At 38.1% G+C, this 20,655-nt stretch overlaps 1 protein-coding gene across 2 annotated transcripts in view; it reads left to right on the forward strand.

The window, feature by feature from the left end:
* The window catches only part of BTBD1 (BTB domain containing 1), a 44,838-nt gene that overhangs the window by 22,484 nt on the left and 1,699 nt on the right, over positions 1-20,655 (forward strand). The window contains exons 4-7 of one of the 2 annotated variants that reach the window (XM_032621130.1): positions 9-206; positions 9,729-9,921; positions 16,686-16,773; positions 20,190-20,336. In XM_032621130.1, coding sequence (XP_032477021.1) covers positions 9-206; positions 9,729-9,921; positions 16,686-16,773; positions 20,190-20,336 — 626 coding nt within the window. Of the gene's footprint in view, positions 1-8; positions 207-9,728; positions 9,922-16,685; positions 16,774-20,189; positions 20,337-20,655 lie in introns of those variants that run through there. The other variant, XM_032621131.1, reaches the window with a different exon arrangement.

Genomic DNA, 20,655 nt, shown 5'->3' on the forward strand with positions numbered 1-20,655 from the left:
ACCTGTAGACACACTCTGTGCAGTTCTAGAAAGAGACACTCTTAGTATTAGAGAAAGTCGACTTTTTGGAGCTGTTGTACGGTGGGCAGAAGCGGAATGTCAAAGACAACAATTGCCTGTGACTTTTGGAAACAAACAGAAAGTTCTAGGGAAAGCACTGTCCTTGATCCGGTTCCCGCTGATGACCATTGAGGAGTTTGCAGCCGGTAAGGCTGTAACTTGTCCAAAATCTACTTGAAACTATTTTAATGGGCAGTCAGTCTCCCTGTGCGAGAGAGGAAAAGAAGCTGTTTATGTATGTGCATTTGTGTGTATAATTTCATTCAATTCTCCTAATAGCCCTTCAAGATAATATTGTAGGTTATATATTTATGTATTTTAAAATTATATGTATTTTGTATCTTTTAAAATATTTTGTATATTATAAATATATAAAAATTATATGGTATTTTACAGGTTTAAGAACTGAACCTGAGAGAGGTTAAGTGCCTTACCTAAAGTTACAATGACAGATCTTTCTGACTCTTAGGGTTGACGCTTCTTAGTTCTGTGACCAGTTCTTGTTTCCCATATCAACACTGAGTATCATCTGCTTTTAAGTCATGGCCAGATTGATTTAAAAGAAAAAAAAAATCTCATAATGGTTTAAAATTATATTTCCTTACGTTTATTGGCCACTTGTATTTTTTCTTTTTCCTTTTTTTTTGAATTTTTAAATTTAATTTTATTTATTTTTTTATACAGCAGGTTCTTATTAGTCATCTATTTTATACACATCAGTGTATACATGTCAATCCCAATTGCCCAATTCACCGCACCACCACCCCAACCCCCCCACCACATCCCCGCCTTGGTGTCCATACGTTTGTTCTCTACATCTGTGTCTCTATTTCTGCCCTGCAAACCAGTTCATCTGTACCATTTTTCTGGGTTCCACATATATGTGTTAATACACGATATTTGTTTTTCTCTTTCTGACTCACTTCACTCTGTATGGCAGAGTCTAGATCCATCCACGTCTCAACAAATGACCCAATTTCATTCCTTTTTATGGCTGAGTAATATTCCATTGTATATATGCACCTGCACCACATCTTCTTTATCCATTCATCTGTCAAGGGGCACTTAGGTTGCTTCCATGACCTGGCTATTGTAAATAGTGCTGCAGTGAACATTGGGGTGCATGTGTCTTTTTGAATTATGGTTTTCTCTGGGTATTCGTTCATGACTTTTATTCTTTTGGGGTATACAAATTTTTCTTTTTGATTTATTATATATATTCCAGTATTCTCACAAGTTGTTTTTGTTTTTGCTGATCAGAATCAATGTTTGTTTTTTCTTTTTGTAAACTTTTTAAATTAAAATATAACATGTACATAATAAAGTGAACAAATAGAGTGAACGCACCTGTTTAACCACACATATCAATTTACAGTACATTACCATACCCCACCAGTCTCCATCATGCCCCTCCTAGTCCTTAATCTCCCTTCCAAAGGTGACTGCTTTCTGGCTTCTGTAAATGAGTTTTGTCTGTTTCTAAATTTAATATAAAGGAAGTCATACATTCATTCAGCATGTGTTCTTTTGTATGTGGCTTCTTTCTCTTAACATTATGTCTTAGATTCATCTGTGTGGTTGTGTGTGGCAGTAGCTCATTCTTTTTCATTGCTGTGTAATCTGTTGAATGGATGTGCCATGATTTCTTTATCCATTTTACTGTTGTTGGACATTTGGGTTGTTTGTTTGGGGCCTTTAAGAACATTCTTATACCTCTCACTTGGTGTACATGTGTGAACATTTCTGTTGAGCAGGTAGCAGTGCAATTGCCATAAAAAGTCATAGAGTATACATATGTTCAGCATTGGTAGATCCTACCAAATAGTTGCCCAGCGTAGTTGTAATAGTTCACACTCAGCTGCCAAACTAAGAGAGTTAAGAGTTCATTCCAGTTGCCTCACATCCTCTCCATTATATGTATATAATCTGACAGAAGACTTGTATCCAGAATATATTATAGATACATATAATGTATATACTTATAGCTAATATCCCAGTCTGTGGATTGTCTTTTCATTATCTTAATGCTGTCTTTTGATAAATAGAAGGTCTTAATTTTAATGAATTAACTTATCAGTCTTTTAAGGTGAAGGCTTTTTATGTCTTAAGAAATTTTGCCTGCCTCAGGGTCATGAAGATATTCGCTTAGGTTTTCTTCTAGGAACTTTATTGTTTTACATTTAACTTTTTGGTCTGTAATCCAGTTAGGTTTTTATTTTTTTGTGGTGTTTTTTTCACACATGTGTATGGTGTGAGGTAGAGGTCAAGGTTCTTTTTTTTTCCCCACGTGACTATGTATTAAAAACTATCCTTGCCCCCATACACAGCAGTGCTAACTTCGTTGTAAATCAGGTGACTGTATATGAATGAATCTATTTCTGGAATGTTTAGTCTGCTCTACTGTTATATTTGTGCATCCCTGAACCAATTCTGTGGCGTTTTCATTTCTGTAGTTTTAAATTGAATCTTGAAATCTGGTGCTGAAAATCCTCTAGCTTTGTTCTTCTGGATTACCTTGGCTATTCTTGGTCTTTTGTGTTGGTAGTTTCATATACCTAAATGTTTTAATCAGCTTGTCAGTTTCCACCAAAAAAAGTCATGGGATTCTGATTGGAATTGCATTGAATCCATAGATTGGTATGGAGATAATTGACATTTTTATAATATTGAGTCTTCCAATCAATGAACATTGATTTAAGTCTTTTTAAAATTTCTCTTAGTAATACTTTGAGTTTTCTGGTAGAGGTCTTGCATATTTTTTGGTAGGTTTATTCCTTATGTATTTTACTTCTTAAATATTATTGCAATGATTAGTTTTTTTAATTTCCATGTCCTAACTGATTGATTGCCAGTATATAGAAATACAGTTGATTTTTCCTGTATTGACCTTATCTAGTGATCTTGCTAAATTTATAAATTCTAATAATTATTTGTAGATGATTGTGCATAGTCTACATGTACAATCATGTGATCTGCAAACAATAATAATTCTATTTCTTCCTTTCTAATCCTTAGACATTTCTTTTTCTTGCCTTATTGTATGACCTAGGACCTTGAGCATATTAAGAAGTATGGATAGTGAACATCCTTGCATTATTCTAGTCTTAGGCAGAAAGCTTTCAGTATTTCCCCATACAGAGTATGCTTGCTGTAAATTTTTTGTAGATACTCTTTATTGGATTAAGGCAGTTTCCTTCTATTACTAGTCTTGTAAGAGTTTTATCATGAATTTTACCAAATGTTTCTCTTCTTTTGAGATAATGATATGGTTTTCCCCTTTGTTCTCTTAGTATAGCTTAATATAGCATTGACTGATTTTCCAAGTTAAAACTTTGGATTCCTTACATAAACCAGACTTGGTTGTCATGCATTATTCTTTTTATATATTACTAGATCCAATTTGCCAGATTTAAAAAATATTTTTAGGACTACTTCATGAGAGAAATTAGGCTATAATTTTTCCTTTCTTGTAATGAAATTGTCAGATTTTGATTATCAAGGTTATGCTGGTCTCATACAAAAGTTAGGAATATATCTTTTTTCTGTATTCAAGAGTTTATGTAAAATTAGTGCTATTTTTCCTTAAAGGCTTAGGGGAATTCACCAGTGAAGCTGTCTGGATCTAGTGTTTTCTTTGTGGAAGGTGTTTTTTTTTTTTTTTTTTTGCGGTACGCGGGCCTCTCACTGTTGTGGCCTCTCCCGTTGCGGAGCACAGGCTCAGGACGTGCAGGCTCAGCGGCCATGGCTCACGGACCCAGCCGTTCCGCGGCATGTGGGATCTTCCCGGACCAGGGCACGAACCCATGTACCCTGCATCGGCAGGTGGACTCTCAACCACTGCGCCACCAGGGAAGCCCATCCCCACAAGTTTTGATGTGTTGTATTTTCATTGCATTCAGTAAAAAATATTTTCTAATTTTCATGGTAATTTTTTTCTTGACCCATGGGCTATTAAGTATATAGCTTAATTTTCAAATATTTGGGAATTTTTCTTCTAGCTTTAAGACAGAAATTTCTGTTTAATTCTTTAGTCTCTTAGCAGCGCCTTTCTGCCTGGTTTTTTGGTCTCATAGTTTTCTCTTGCTTGTGCATAGCTTAGGAATTGACAAATAATTTTTTTTAATTTTATTTTTGGCCGTGTTGGGCCTTTGTTGGGTCTTTGTTGCTGTGCGCAGGCTTTTCTCTGATTGCGGCCAGCGGGGGCTACTCTTCATCGCAGTGCGTGGGCTTCTCATTGTGGTGGCTTCTCTTGTTGCGGAGCACAGGCTCTAGGCACATGGGCTTCAATAGTTGCAGCACAGGGGCTCAGTAGTTGTGGCACACGGGCTTAGTTGCTCCACGGCATGTGGGATCTTCCTGGACCAGGGCTCAAACCTGTGTCCCCTGCATTAGCAGGCAGATTCTTAGCCACTGCGCCACCAGGGAAGCCCAGGAGTTGACAAATACTTCAAGGAGAAATTATGCACAAAATGTTGGTCTTGCTTGTCTATTAAGTATTCTCTTCCGGATCGTTGTCTGGCTGCCTTGGTAGCTTTGAATTACAGTTTTTGTCTCTTCAGTCAGTTGAGGACTACCACAATTTCTAGGTTGCCAGTTTCTACGTGGCATTTATGCCCTGTGAAGCAAATCAGCAAATATCCCAAGGGGAAAAGTGGTGACAGATATAGGGCTTCATCTCAATACATTTCCCTTCTCAAGCACTGACTGCCTCAATTGTTCTCTGTTAACATGAAATAGCTATTTTATATACTGTTTCATGTATAGTTGTTCTCTGACGTAGGCTCTTCCATCTTATAGACTTCTTAATATTTTTATGTAGTGAAATAATGTTTCTTTTTTTGCTGTTATGTATGTTCTTTTCTGTTATGCTTATTATTTCTGTATTATATTTTTCAAAAATGTTTTAGGGAGAGCTCCCTTTATGTTCTCTTTTTTGCTGTTGAGTGTGTGTGTGTGTTTTCTGTCTAGAGATTAGAAAGTAATAAATTCTGCATTTACTTTTTCCCCTCCAATTTTCTTAATTCATTTCATAATAAAATGATATTTATTGACCTTCCCTATTTAAGATAAGAATGTTAACATGGTGTTCCATCCTTTCAACCTTTCTAGCACACTTTATGGTAACTGATTATACACTCACATAACATACTACAAAAACACAACTGTATTAGACTTAATTATAGGTTGTATTAGATTTAGTGTTTATCACCAGTTCTTTTATGATACACCTTCTTGAATTCTTTATTTTGATTTACTCGTTTGTTGAGTTTATTCTTGATTACTTTCTTTAAATAGGTATACGGTAGATATCTGAGAACGTTTTTCATGATCTGAAGACTTCTTTTTTCAACTAAGGAAATTTTATAATACAGGCATACCTTGGCAATATTGTGTGTTCCAGACCACAACAATAAATTGAATATCGCAATAAAGTGAGCCATACAAATTTTTTGGTTTCCCAATGCATATAAAAGTTATGTTTACACTATATTATAGTCTGTTAAGTGCAATGGCATTATGTCTAAAAAAAACAAAGTACATACCTTAATTAAAAAAGACTGTATTGCTAAAGAATGCTAACTAACTCTGAGCCTTCAGCGAGTCCTAATCTTTTTGCTGGTGGAGGGTCTTGCCTCTATGTTGACGGCTGCTGACTGGTCAGGGTGGTGGTTGCTGAAGGTTAATATGGCTGTGGCAACTTCATTTTTTTTTATTTTCATTTTTCAAAAATTTTTGGCTGCGTTGGGTCTTCACTGCTGTGCGCAGGCTTTCTCTAGTTGTGGTGAGCGGGGGCTACTCTTTGTTGCAGTGCACAGGCTTCTCATTGCGGTGGCTTCTCTTGTTGCGGAGCATGGGCTCTAGGTGTGCAGGCTTCAGTAGTTGTGGCATGTGGGCTCAGTAGTTGCGGCACGCGGGCTTCAGTAGTTGTGGCAGATGGGCTTATTTGCTCCGCAGCATGTGGGATCTTCCCGGACCAGGGCTCAAACCCGTGTCCCCTGCATTGGTAGGCGGATTCTTAACCACTGCGCCACCAGGGAAGTCCTGTGGCAATTACTTAAAATAAGATAATAATGAAGTTCGCCACAGTGATTGACTCTTTCAGGAAACATTTCTCTGTAGCAGGCAATGCTGTTTGATAACATTTTACCCACAGTAAAACTTCTTTCAAAATTGGAGTTAGTTCTCTTTCACCCTGCCACTGCTTTATCAGTTAAGTTTATGTAATATTATAAATCCTTTGTTGTCATGTCAACAGTCTTCATAGCATCTTCAACAGGAGGAGATTCTGTCTCAAGAAACCACTTTCTTTGCTCATCTGTAGAAGCAACTCCTCATCTGTTCAAGTTTTATCATGAGGTTGCAGCAATTCAGTCATATCTTCAGGCTCCACTTCTAATTTTAGTTCTCTTGCTATTTCTACCACATTTGCAGTTACTTCCTCCATACTCTTTAATATTGATATTTTGAACTCGTTCCATGAATCATGCATGTTCTTAATGGCATCTAGAATGGTGACTCCTTTCCAGGTTTTCAGTTTACTTTGCCCAGATGCATCAGAGGAATCACTACTGTCTATGGTAGCTATAGCCTTACAAAATGTTCTTCTTAAATAATAAGGCTTGAAAGTCTAAATTACTCTTTGATCCATGGGCTATGGAATGGATGTTCTGTTAGCAGTCATGAAAACAACTGTACATCTTCATGAGTGCTCTTGAATGACCAGGTACATTGTCAAGGAACAATATTTTGAAAGGAATCTTTTTTTCTGAGCAGTTGGTTTCAACAGTGGGCTTAAAATATTCAGTATACCATGTTGTCAGCAAATGTGCTATCATCCAGGCTTTTTTGTTCCATTTATAACACAGAGTAGATTTAGCATAATTCTAAAGGGCCCTAGGATTTTCAGAATGGTGAATGAGCATTGGCTTCAACTTAAAGTCACCAGCTACATTAGCCCCTAACAAGAGTGTCAGGCTGTCCTTTGAAGCTTTAAAGCCAGGCATTGACTTCTCTCTATCAAAGTCCTAGATGGCATCTTCTTCCACTAGAAGGCTATTTGTCTACACTTGTCTGCATTGAATTATCTGCTGTTTAGTGTAACCACCTTCATTAATGATCTTAACCAGATCTTCTGGATAACCTGCTGCAGCTTCTACATCAGCACTTGCTGCTTCACCTTGCACTTTTACATCACAGAGGCAGCCTCTTTCCTTAAACCTCCTGGACCCCCTTCTGCTAGCTTCAGACTTTTCTTCTGTAGCCTCCTCATCTCTTTCAGCCTTCATAGAATTGAAGAGAGTTAGGGCCTTGCTCTGGATTAGTCTTTGTCTTAAGGGAATGTTGTGGCTGGTTTGATCTTCTATCCAAACCACTCAGACTTTCTCCATATCAGCATTAAGGCTGTTTCGCTTTCTTATTATTTGTGTGTTCACTGGAGTAGCACTTTTAATTTCCTTCAGGAACTCTTCCTTTGCATTCACAACTTGGCTACTCTTTGGTGCAAGAGACCTAACTTTTGACAAGCCTTCTTAGCATAACCATTTCTGCTTTTGATTTAAAGGGAGAGATGTTTGACTGTTCTTTCACTTGAACACTTAAGAGGCCACTATAGGGCTGTTGTTTTCATTTTTTTTTGTAAATTTATTTTTGGCTGCATTGGGTCTTTGTTGCTGTGCGCGGGCTTTCTCTAGTTGCGGCGAGCAGGGGCTACTCTTCATTGCGCTGCATGGGCTTCTCATTGTGGTGGCTTCTCTTGTTGAGAAGCACGGGCTCTAGGCGCATGGGCTCAGTAGTTGTAGCTTGCGGGCTCTAGAGTGCAGGCTCAGTAGTTGTGGTGCAGGGCTTAGTTGCTCCGTGGTATGTGGTATGTGGGATCTTCCCGGACCAGGGCTCAAACCTGTGTCCCCTGCGTTGGCAGGCAGATTCTTAACTACTGTGCCAGCAGGTAAGCCCAACTATAGGGTTGTTAATTGGCCTAATTTCAATACTGTTGTGTCTCAGGAGGAGACAGAGAGATGGGGAACGGCTGATCAGTGGAGCAGTCAGAACACACACAACATTTATGCAGATACCTGCATAACTTAATTGTTCGCTGTCTTATGGGTGTGGTTCATGGGGTTCAAAACTATTACAGTAGTGACATCAGAGGTCACTGATCACAGATCATCATAACAAGTATAGTAATAGTGAAAAAATTTAAACTATTGAGAGAATTAACAAAATGTGACACAGAGACACAAAGTGAGCAAATGCAGTTGAAAAATGACAGCAACAGACTTGTTGATGCAGGGTTGCCACAAACCTTCAATTTGTAAAATAAATGTATCTGTGAAGCATAATAAAGCGAGGTATACCTGTCGTCTTGAATTATTGGGTCATCCTATTTCTTACTGTTAGTTCTTCAGGAACACTAGTTACCTGTATGTTGGTCTCTGCTTTTCATCATCCATTTTAATCACCTTAACATTTTAATTCTTTTGTCTTATTTGTCATTCTGAGAAAGATACATGAGTTTTCACCCCCATCTCTCTTCTGATCTTATGCAGTTCCAGTTACATTCTTTTCTTTTCTTTTTCTCTAAAATGCATGTTCTAAGTTTGTAATTGTATTTTTTCTTCTTTACAATCTTTACTTATCCAGAGATTGCAAATGAACCATGGGGCCAGGTCTGGCAGGTTGATATATTTTGTTTGTGATATTCTAAAAATTTATATTAAAAATTAGGGCATTTTACGTTAAAATCTGATTTATAGTTTCTTAAACCAAATTTCTAGTGTTTTGCAGTCTCTTATTTAGATTGTTTCTACCAGCCTTGGAAGGAATCTCCTGGCATCTTTTATGAGGAATAGCATTTATTCCTGGTTAAATTTAAGCTGTTTGGAATTTTCTCTTCCCAGAAACAGTGAATGAGAAAACTATAGCATGTGATATGCTGCTTCCACAGCTCTTCCAGTCTTAGCTCCTGACCTCTGCTGATTTCAGAATCCCACAATGAAAGCACTGTGCCATCTATTTCTACCTCTAAATATTCCATTGTTTGATTACAGCCTCAGACAGATGGGGAATGGAGAGGTAATGATAGCTCTGGCTGCCACTGTAAGCACTTCTCCAACTCTCCTCTTTCTGGAAAATGGAACACTCAGGGCAAATGGATAGAAAAATCCAGGGATCTTTCTGTGATCTCAGGGTTTCATCTAAGCTTTGATTTATTAATGATTTTAACAGTTACATATTAGGTTAAACTCGGATGAATTTAGTAAAACTTTAAAATTAAATATATGCTAAAATTAGGGGCTTCCCTGGTGGCGCAGTGGTTGAGAGTCTGCCTGCCAATGCAGGGGACACGGGTTTGTGCCCCGGTCCGGAAGGATCCCACATGCCGCGGAGCGGCTGGGCCCGTGAGCCATGGCCGCTCAGCCTGCGTGTCCGGAGCCTGTGCTCTGCAACGGGAGAGGCCACAACAGTGAGAGGCCCGCGTACCACAAAAGAAAAAAAAAAAAAAAAATATATATATATATATATGCTAAAATTATATATACTGAGATTTTTCTACCTCATTTTTACTTTACATCTTTCACATTTGAATTCACATTATTATGGGGAGAATTACAAAGTTAGGAATTGCAGTGAAGTTACTTTTATTGAGGTTTATATTTTTATTTCTACAGGTCCTGCTCAGTCTGGAATTCTGTCAGATCGTGAAGTGGTAAACCTCTTTCTTCATTTTACTGTCAATCCTAAGCCCCGAGTTGAATACATTGATCGACCAAGATGCTGCCTCAGAGGAAAGGAATGCTGCATCAATAGATTCCAGCAAGTAGAGAGCCGGTGGGGTTACAGTGGAACGAGTGATCGAATCAGGTATCTGCATATTGTAGATTTGGGGGTGGGGTGGGGCAGCGGCTCGCGTTTGGCTTGTATGTTCATATTGTGGGAGATAATTAACCACATTTTATTTTATACTTTGTTTAATACATTTCTAACTTGATACAACAGTCAAGAAGTCAGTGAGGCTTACTGGTCTCTCCACTGAATTATGAGTGAGGGAATCTCTTAGGAAACAAGTAGAGTAAAAAAGGATTGACTTGGGCCTTCTATTTTGTGAGTTTCGTTTGGATTGCCACTGCTGGTGAGCTGAAGTCTAGACCTTAATTGATCAAACATTATTTTTACAGCCTTAGGACTATAATTTAATACATTTAATCTTACTTGGTTTAGTGTGAGATTTTTATTTGCATAGATGTCGCATGGAAAATATCTCAGTATACATTTGTAACAACTTTGGGAAAATTTTTTTTTTTATTTTAAAAGATGCATGCATATAATCCTTTTGGAATTTATATTTGCTGTACCGTGTTTCCTTAGGTTAAATGTCAAAATAGAATATTTACCTGTTTCCATAAAACATGCCTTTTGAATTTTCATTTATTTAATATTAATAGCACTTTGGTGTAAAACTAGAAACTAACAAGAAGTTTGTTTAAAACTAGAACATCAAGAGGGAGAGGACTCTTACAAATATTGGGTTAAAATGGAAATAAAAATGCATTTGTAGACTATTTAGTAATAATTCACAATGAGAATACTATATGTGAGAATTTAGGGGATGAGGCCAAAGTGTCACACAGAGAATTAGCAATAATTAACTACTTTTATTAAATACATTAGAGTAGAAATAAATGATTTCAGCATTAACCCAAGAAGCTAGAAAATGAATAGCAAAAGAACCATATGAAAAGAGAAAGGAAATAGGTAAATGTAGAAATTAATGAATTAAAAATAGTAGAATTGTTAAATATAAGCTGGTTCCTGAAAAAGACCAATAAAATAAGCAAACCTTGGGCAAAGGTAATAAAACATACTTACATCTACAAATAATGGAATATAATAATATACTGAGGAAATTTTTATTTTAATTCTGGGTTTACTCTGTGCTAATAAATTGAACATCTTGATGGAATGGATCATTTTATAGGCAAATATAAATTATCAAAATTGACTGAAGAAGAAAGGCTGAATAGACCAATTACCATGGAAGAAATTAAAAGTTATCAAAGAACTGTCCCTTCACAAGGTGGTTTTGACAGGTGAGTTTTATCAAACATTCAGGGAACAGGTTGTTTCGTTGAACATTAAAAGAAGAAAATACTTTTTGGTTAATTATTGAAAGAAGCATAATCCTTATACAGGAATCTGACAAGGCAAAAAATTTTCTAGGTCAATCTCACTTATATAGAAAAGAAATAAAATAGCGTATTGAATCTAGCAGTACCTTAAAAGAATAATACTATAACAGCAAATAGATGTAAATCAACTATAGTCCAATTTTTAAAACAGTGATAAATTAGGGTCGGAAAAATACATCCAGTGGAGATAAATATGCAAGATCCATGTTCTGACATCTTAAGTTTGGTTCTAAAGCTATAAAGTTACAGAAATTGAAGAGTTTATCACATGAAAAGTACACATATTGCTCAGGAGAAGCGTGGCTGTTTCAGATACAGAGACTTTAGAGAAGTTTCTCCTGTGGTTTCTTAGAAAGGGGACACTGAGCAGTGCAATGAACATCATTTAAAATAACATCCATCCAACTGAGTTTTGTAAGGCTATTCCTAATAACGTCCATCAATGCAAAAGGAGTGCAAAAAAGGCAGATAAGAGTTTGTTTGGAGATTGAAAGAATGGCGCAAAACTAGGAAATATATTACTATATTTCACCATGGTAGCAGATCAAAGGAAAAAAAATTTATTTTGATAGATGTCAAAAAGACTTTTGGGGCTTCCCTGGTGGCGCAGTGGTTGAGAGTCCGCCTGCCGATGCAGGGGACACGGGTTCATGCCCCAGTCTGGGAAGATCCCACATGCCGCGGAGCGACTGGGCCTGTGAGCCATGGCTGCTGAGCCTGTGCATCTGGAGCCTATGCTCTGCAACGGGAAAGGCCACAACAGTGAGAGGCCCGCGTACCACAAAGACTTTTGATAAAATTTTACCCTCGATCCAGATATAACCATTAATAGGCTAAGTCTAGAAGAATACTCCTTTAACATGATGGACTATTGAAACCTCAAGATCGGGATGCCTGGTAACCTTGCTGTTTTTCAGTAGTGTTCTTAAAACTCTGATTGATGTAGGTATAAAGATAAAGAAATATACGTAATTAATACAACGTTGTAAATCAACTATACTTCAATATAAACAAACAAAAAAGAAAAAGAAATATTGGAGAGGAAGAGATGTTTTTCATTTTTTTCAGATAACTTCTATATTAGTAGTTCTTCACTCCATCAGACCTAGTTCTCCCTTTTTCTGTAATAAATATTTTGTATTCCCCCTTTTTTAACCTGAAATGAAATTCATAGATAATGTGTTTCATTTTTTTAAAATGGTATAAATGGCCTAGTTGTAATGTAAAGGACAGTAAATGTAACTGATAGTAAAATCAAATGTGTACTTCAATATGTAGACACTTGGGCAGCACCAGAAGACAAACAAGCAATCAGAGATAGTACCTGTATGCACCAGCACACTGAGACAGCTGTAGGTGCAGGGAACAGGTGTATTATACTCATGTCCCAAATACCATGAGTAGCACTGCTGCCAATTTTGTCATTTTCTTTAAGTTTCAACTAAAGCAAACTATGGTCCATCCTGTTTATCCAGTTTCCATATTTGAGAACTCATCTACTCGCTAGAATTTATTTGTAACCCCCAAATCAATACCAGCAGCGCTTTCTTAGTCATTCACAGAAAAGATTTTAGTTGCCTGGGAGCATGCTCCTGTGTGAGATCAAACAAGGAGGATGCTCTACCTTCTCATTTCAGCGCTCATACAGAGATGGAGATGGTAGGGGGCAGCGCAGTGCAGGACACTACAGCTCTGTGGCCACTGGACAGTTTGAATCCCATCTCTGGCATCTGTTAGTGGGGTGGCCTCAGGCAAGTCACTTAACACTCCTTAATTCCATTTCTCTTTTGTGAAACACAGAAAATGGGTTATACTAGAATGAGTCGTTCTTAGGATTTAAGATTATAATCCACGTGAGTGGTGTGTGAGTGTGTGTGAGCGTGTGTGTGTGTGTGTGTGTGTGCGTGTGTACATTCCCCCTAAGAGCAGTGGTTTAGTATTTGCTAATTCTGTGTTTGTGCCAACTATAAAATATAACTACCACAAATAATGAGAAATGACTGTATGATATTTCCTCGATTTGTATAGTAACCTCTTGTAAAAGTCAGTGAATGTTAAAATTGCTGTAAAAATCTTGGTTTATTAATAAAAAGGGATTAAGTTCAAGTCTCGTAGTTAAAAACAAGTTTTTCATCTACGTGAATCCTGACAGGACACTTGAAAGTTGGTTGAGATTCTTTGTTTTGGGAGACTTTCCTAAGTATTGCAGTAAATCTGGTGTCCCTGGCTCCCTGTCAGTGGTGCATCATGTCCTCTGTGAAAACAGAGCCTGCCTCCCTGGGCACAGAACTCCTTTTGAGAACAACTAGTCCACCCAGACAGCCTCAGGATCAGTAAAAATCTATTAGAACCAATGCATAGTAGTGGCAACTTATAAAACGTATGTGCAAAACCCAGTGATGTTCCTGTGTCATTAAAATTCATTTACAGAGATGGGTGGTGTTGATGGTTAACAGTGTGAATTACTAAATGTCACTGAATGGTGCACTTTAAAATGCTTAAGATGGTACATTTTGTTATATATTTTGCCACAATAAAAAAATTTTAGGGCATTCCCTAGCGGTCCAGTGGTTAGGACTTGGCACTTTCAGGGTGGTGGCCCGGGTTCAATGCCTGGTCAGGGATCTAAGATTCCACAAGCCATGCGATGCAGCAAAAAAATAATAAATAAATAAAGTTAATGTTTGAATTTTCAGTTAAAATGGTGAGTAAAAACAGACCCCACTTGCAATAGTAACAAATAACATAAAGTAGCAGGGGTAAATCCTATAGGAAATGTACAGTATGGTATCTTTATAAAGAATTGGAGTACTTCGACTGGAATCAGTGTCTTTCCAAACTAACCTTTCTGAGTTAGGCAGTTCCTTGTAGAAGTCACATGTTTTTGGTAGGGAGGAGTGGGTTGGCAAAATTATTCTAAAATTAATTTGCAAAAGTAAATGTTTCTTTTTTAAAAGAGTGGTATTAATCAAATATGAAAAATATTGTAAAGCTGTAAGAGAATGTTGTATGGAACATACTACAGAGTTCAGAAACCAACCTAATGTAAATGAACATTTAGAATGTGAGGAAGGATTAACCACTGGGAAAATAAAGTTAGATCTTTACTGATGCCATCTTCCAATATTTGTATAACTTAAAATTTTAACGTTAAAAAAAAGGAAACCGTGAAGGTGCCAGAACAGAATGTTTATGTATTATGAGGATGAGATAGGCCTCTCTGAACTTGGCATAGATCATAATTTGACTACAAATAATTCAAAATGTTACATCCCAAACCACCATAAAGTTAAAAGATGAATGATAAATAGGAAATTTTTTGTAATGGATGTTACTGACAAAGCATATAATAACTATATAACATGGTCTTTCGAATCCACATGAAAAAGACACTCATCAGCAGAGAGAAATGGGAAAAGAACGTGAGTGGGTTTTTCATTAAAGAGAAAATCCAGGGCTTCCCTGGTGGCGCAGTGGTTGAGAGTCTGCCTGCCGATGCAGGGGACACGGGTTCGTGCCCTGGTCCGGGAAGATCCCACATGCCGCGGAGCGGCTGGGCCCGTGAGCCATGGCCGCTGGGCCTGTGTGTCCGGAGCCTGTGCTCCACAACGGGAGAGACCACAGCAGTGAGAGGCCCGCGTACCGTTAAAAAAAAAAAAAAAAAAAGAGAAAATCCAGTAGATAGTAAGCGTATGAGCAAATGTGTTAACTCAGTAATCAAATACAAATAGAATTTGTCAATCATCAGTTTCTCAACAGCAAAAAGAAATGAAGATACTTGTGGTTGTTGAGAGTGAGATAGAAATGATCTTCATTCCTTGTTGGGTGTAAAGTTTTATAATCTTCCCAGAAAGCAATTTGATAAAGTTCATCTAATGCCTTAGGAATATGCCTTTCATTTTCCCCAGAAAATCTACTTCCAGGAATTTATTCTAGGAAATAATGAAGGCACTGTGAAATGATTGTTCATCCTGGCATAGTTGTATAATAACAAAAACTGCAAATAACCTAGATTATTTAACAAGTAGGAATTGTTTATAATGAATCAGTAGTAGTTTTTTACCTTTTTACATGAAGTTACAAAAATATATATATTCTGACATGGTTTTTAAAATAATACATATATGTTCATAGAAAAAAGTCTGTTTTTCTATTGTTTAAAAACAGAACTAAAAGTCTGAAAAGGAAGTGCACCAAATTGAAAATGAAGTTATCTCTAGATGGTAGATTTAGAGATGCTTTAAATTTTTCCTCTTGTTTGCTTAGCTGCATTTTCTGACGTTTTTAAAACAGAGAATATATTGTTTTTTTATAATAAAAAATTATAAATAATATATTTTTAAAATTTTAACGTGATCCTCATACTGGGAGTTTCACATAGTGATTGAGTGTGACCTTTTGATCCATGCAGACCTGGGATTGTGTCCCAGCTCTGCTACACATTTTGATCCAGGCAAGTTAATTTCTCTAAATCTCAGTTTCTTCAGCTATAAAAACAGGATGATAAAAATCATGCTGTTACTTATAGAGCTGTTATGATGACTAAAGGAAATAATTCATGTAAAGAACTGAAGCTCGGTGCCTGGCACAGGAAGTGCTCATAAAGTGGCAATGGTATGGTAGTAATAATAATAAAACTTGTTACTTCAGTTCTTAAAGTATGAAATGTTGAGGATAACTGCTTTATATTATAGATTATCTCTTATTATACAGTCATTTAGTGCCATTTGTGCTTGATGCTAGTTTTTATACATTTATAACATGGAGTAAGGTGGGTCTGTTTCTTAACTATGGTGACTGAACTGGATCTGCTAATTGTTCTAGTGTGAAATCTCATTCTGATCCACCTGTGTAACTTAGGTCCTGTCCCCAGACCTCCACCACCAATTCTGTTACAGCAGCCTGCTTCCTTCACAACTCTTATCACAATTTATAATTAACGATTTATCCCTTCGTTTACTTATTTATTATCAGTGTCCTCCATTAGGCCATAAGTGCAGTAGGGGCAGAGACTATCTTGTTGACCATTATTTCCCCAGTGCCAGGCCCAGTAAGTATTCATCGAGCTGAAGAATTGTCAGAGTTTTGGGATGCTGCACATCAGGTCTGATGGCTGACACATCTCTGTTCATGAAGGAGATGTGCAACAGATTTGGACTAAAATTATCATCACAACAAAAGTGGGTATTTAGGTTAAATAAATTGCTTGGCTCAAAAATGAAAACAAAACAGATTCTACTTAAGTTCCCAATAAGTCACTCTAGCAAGAGTTTTTTGGTAAGCAGATGACATTTCCAAGGATGTTTAATTTTTGATAGTTTTCTTTATTATGAGCAAAATTAGATGTTCTGAGTAACACTTTAAAAATGTATAAGCCTTTGGAATATGAATGCTTACTGAATTATGTATGTTATTTTATATTTGGCCTCATTCTCTCAGGTTCACAGTTAATAGAAGAATCTCTATAGTCGGATTTGGTTTATATGGATCTATTCATGGTCCCACGGATTATCAAGTGAATATACAGGTACACTTTTTTTGCCCACTGTATACCATTTGAAATACATAACAAGTGTCATTTTATAATAAGATATTGTTTCGGCAAAATCCAAATTTCAGTATAATTACCACAGGCATCAGAAAGCCTATTAGTATTTTAAGCCTAGAGGTTCCACTTTACAATTGATCTAAAAAGTGTAGTTTCAGAAAATTGAGGTCCTGGGGTCCTTAACAGAAGCATTAACATACAAGGAGCTCTCCTTTGTCCAGGAAACCCTTCTATTAGTTCATCCTGCTGTGCACTGACTGTCTCAAAACACCCACCTGCTTTTTTCATGGTACTTTGAACTCTAGGGCTTGAGACTGTCTAATTTCCTATAACTACTGGTAACACCTCTGATTTCTGATTGTCTGACCATACCCTGCCCCATTCTTAGGTCTGCTCCACCTCAGTTCTTTCAGATATGACACGATTACTTAATCTCGAAGAAACTGAAGCACCTCTCTCCTTCCCTTCCAGTCAACCAGTGTTCTCCACACTTTTGATTGCACATCCCAGTTAGTGAAATTATTTTTGAAACACATCTACATTGTACTTTTATTTACTATACACATATACCTATGCAATACTATACTTATTTTATATTATACATAAATTAAAACAAAAAATAGAAATGAAAAAAGGAAGTAAACAATGTTTCAGACTTCTTTCAGCTGAAAAAACTAGCCTTTCTAAAATGTTAATTAATATACTATTTTTAATAGTAAAAACATTGGTGAACTTTGTGATCAAAATGCATCATTGACTTTCAAGATACACAACAATTCAAAGATCTGGTCTGGTCTGGGGACTTACCTGGTGGCGCAGTGGTTAAGAATCTGCCTGCCAGTGCAGGGAACACGGGTTCGAGCCCTGGTCCAGGAAGATCCCACATGCCGCAGAGCAACTAAGCCCAAGAGCCACAACTACTGAGCCTGCATGCCACAACTACTGAAGCCCTCGCACTTAGAGCCCGTGTTCCGCAACAAAGACAAGCCACCGCAATGAGCAGCCCGCGTACTGCAACGAAGAGTAGCCCCCGCTTGCCACAACTAGAGAAAGCCCGTGTGCAGCACGGAGGGCCCTATGCAGACAAAAATAAAGATCTGGTCTGATGACAGCCAAAAAAGATACTTTACTACCTCACAAAGACACCTTGTTCCAAATGGAAGAATTGCTTTATTGGCTGTGCTAATGAAATGCTCATTTTTAAATTCTGTCCACTGACATTTATAGTGAAATTCAGCTATAAATTAAATCATTCATGTCAATTCGTTGCTCTTATAAACCAAAGCCACTGAGATTGTTTATTTGAAAGATTTTAAAGGTTAGGAAATTTTGTTTCTATAATTTTTAATGCCAAAAAGCCACAGCAGACCTCTCGGGTATAAAAGATTTTCATGATCACTCCCTGTTTTACTTTTTTTTTTTTTTTTCTCCCCCCCCCCCCCCCGGCACGGGCCTCTCATTGTTGTGGCATCTCCCGTTGCGGAGCACAGGCTCCGGACGCGCAGGGTCAGCTACCATGGCTCACGGGCCCAGCCGCTCCGCGGCATGTGGGATCTTTCCGGACCGGGGCACAAACCCGTGTCCCCTGCATCGGCAGCCGGACTCTCAACCACTGCGCCACCAGGGAAGCCCCCGTTTTACTTTATATACTGTTAAGATCCTATCCATAGGATCCATAAGCCCCCTTAAGCAGGCTGTATAATCTGCAGGCCTGGGAAGGAGTGAGAGCCCCACAGTCATTCTCTTCAATTGTGGAACCCCTGTCTTCCTTCAGTGCCCCTCCCATATTACATGAGACACCAGATTCCTTGTGTACAGTCTGAGGGAGGGCATCGGGGTTATAGGTATATTAAAATGATAAAATATAAAATGAATAGAAGTAGGACTTCTCTTTATTTTCTTCCGCCCGGTGGCTAGTCCCATGCACCCTCTAGATAACACTACCAGATAGACCTGCCTGGGTTTGAATCTCAGCTCTACCATCTCAAGGGTGTGTCTGTGGGCAAATTAGGTAACCTCTCTGAGCCCGTGTCCTTGTTTACTTTGACAGTAGTGGTACCTCCATTATGTTTTTGTGAGCAACGGTTGAGATGATGCATGTAAAGTGTTTGGAACATAGTCTGTTGCTGTCATTGTTGCTGTAGTTTTATAATTTGAGCCTCACAATAGCCTTAGGAAGAAGGCAAACAAGTTTTTTCCTAAATTAAAAGATAAAACTGAGGCTCGGAGAAGTGGTTTACTCTAGATTACACTGCCACAATGAAATCCTGTCTTACTACTTTTCCAGGGCACCATCATGTCTTTTTTTTTAAATTGGACTGTGATATACTGTAGTCCCTCAGTATCTTCAGGGGATTGCTTCTAGGACCCCCTGTGGATACCAGAATCCATGGATGCTCAAAGCCCCTTATATAAAATGACATAATACAGTCAGTCCTCCACATCCACAGGTTCTGCATCCGCGTATACAGGGGGCCGACTGTACATACAGAAAAGTAGACATAAGTGGTACGTATGGCTCCCTTTTCATAAACTGTGAACACACTTGTGTAACCAGCAGCCTGATCAAGGAACAGGGTATTACAGCACCGCAGACATCCCCTTGTGATCTTTTCTGGTCACTATCCTGCCTGAGGTGGCCACTGTCCTGATCTCTCGCTGCATGCACTGGTTCAGCCTGTTTTACTATTACCGTTTTTACCTGATGTATGCAAAAAGATGGCTTTATGAGCCTTGGCCTCCACACATACTGTTCCCTTGCATGAAGACTTTTCTCTTATAACCTGGTAACCTCTGAGTTGAGCTTTTAAAACTCTCTTCTGTGGAGCCTCCCGCCTTCCTGACAAAATCAGTTTTTCCTCTGCTCCTCCACTTCATCTTATGCATAGCTCTCTGCTGCAGGTGCTGTACTGAATTGTCATTGTTTACTTGTCTTCTCTAACGACTAGAAACTCCTTGAGGGTGTCCCTCAGTGCCTGGCACAGGTTATGGAACTAAATCGAAAAGACGGAATTTTCATATTTTGAAATATCCGCATAGGAATTGCTACAGGAACTTCCCAGCAATAAGACATAGGCTAGCAAGGAGTAAAGGCTCATTTCCCTCAGGTGTCTAAAATCCACACAGTCTAAAACACCGGTTCCCAAGCCATGTGTCTTTTTTAGAAGCTCCTCTCTCCTGCAGCCAAAGCCCAGTTATCTGACATCCTCCCCATCCTTATTGCAGTGAATGCATTTTCTGACAGTGTGTTTAAAGCCATCTTTAGTGGTTAGAGACAGTAGAGAAAAATTACAGCAGAGAGATGTAGTAATCTATTCTGCTGTGCCTAAGGGCTTCATACTCTTCTACGAAACTTTGTTTTCACCTAAATTTAATTTTTCTTTTAAAAATTACAGATCATTGAATATGAAAAAAAACAAACCCTGGGACAAAATGATACTGGATTTAGTTGTGATGGGACTGCTAACACATTCAGGGTCATGTTCAAAGAACCCATAGAGATCCTACCCAACGTGTGCTACACAGCATGCGCAACACTCAAAGTAAGAGTCTTCCCAAATGTTCCAGGTGGTGAGCTGGCGGGGCCCACGGTTTCCTCTTGCATGTTATAGAGAGCGTGTTTCAATAGAAGCTGAGAGTCACTAACAGTACAGCCTTGTCGGAAGCAGAGAAGGTAGGAAGGTGGGAGCTAAAATATTCCACTGCTTTGAGAAGAGCAGTGCCTCTCAGCAGAGCTCTGCTCTGAAAGAAATAGTTCTTCATAAGAAATAGCCTTTTGTTTGAGTAGGAGATTGTAAGTTTGACAGAAGATAAAATAAAACAATTATTTCCTTAAAACCATTTCACTGTCCTCTAATAGCT

This window comes from Phocoena sinus, chromosome 2 (assembly GCF_008692025.1).
Source record: "Phocoena sinus isolate mPhoSin1 chromosome 2, mPhoSin1.pri, whole genome shotgun sequence".
NCBI classification, from domain to species: Eukaryota; Metazoa; Chordata; class Mammalia; order Artiodactyla; family Phocoenidae; genus Phocoena; species Phocoena sinus.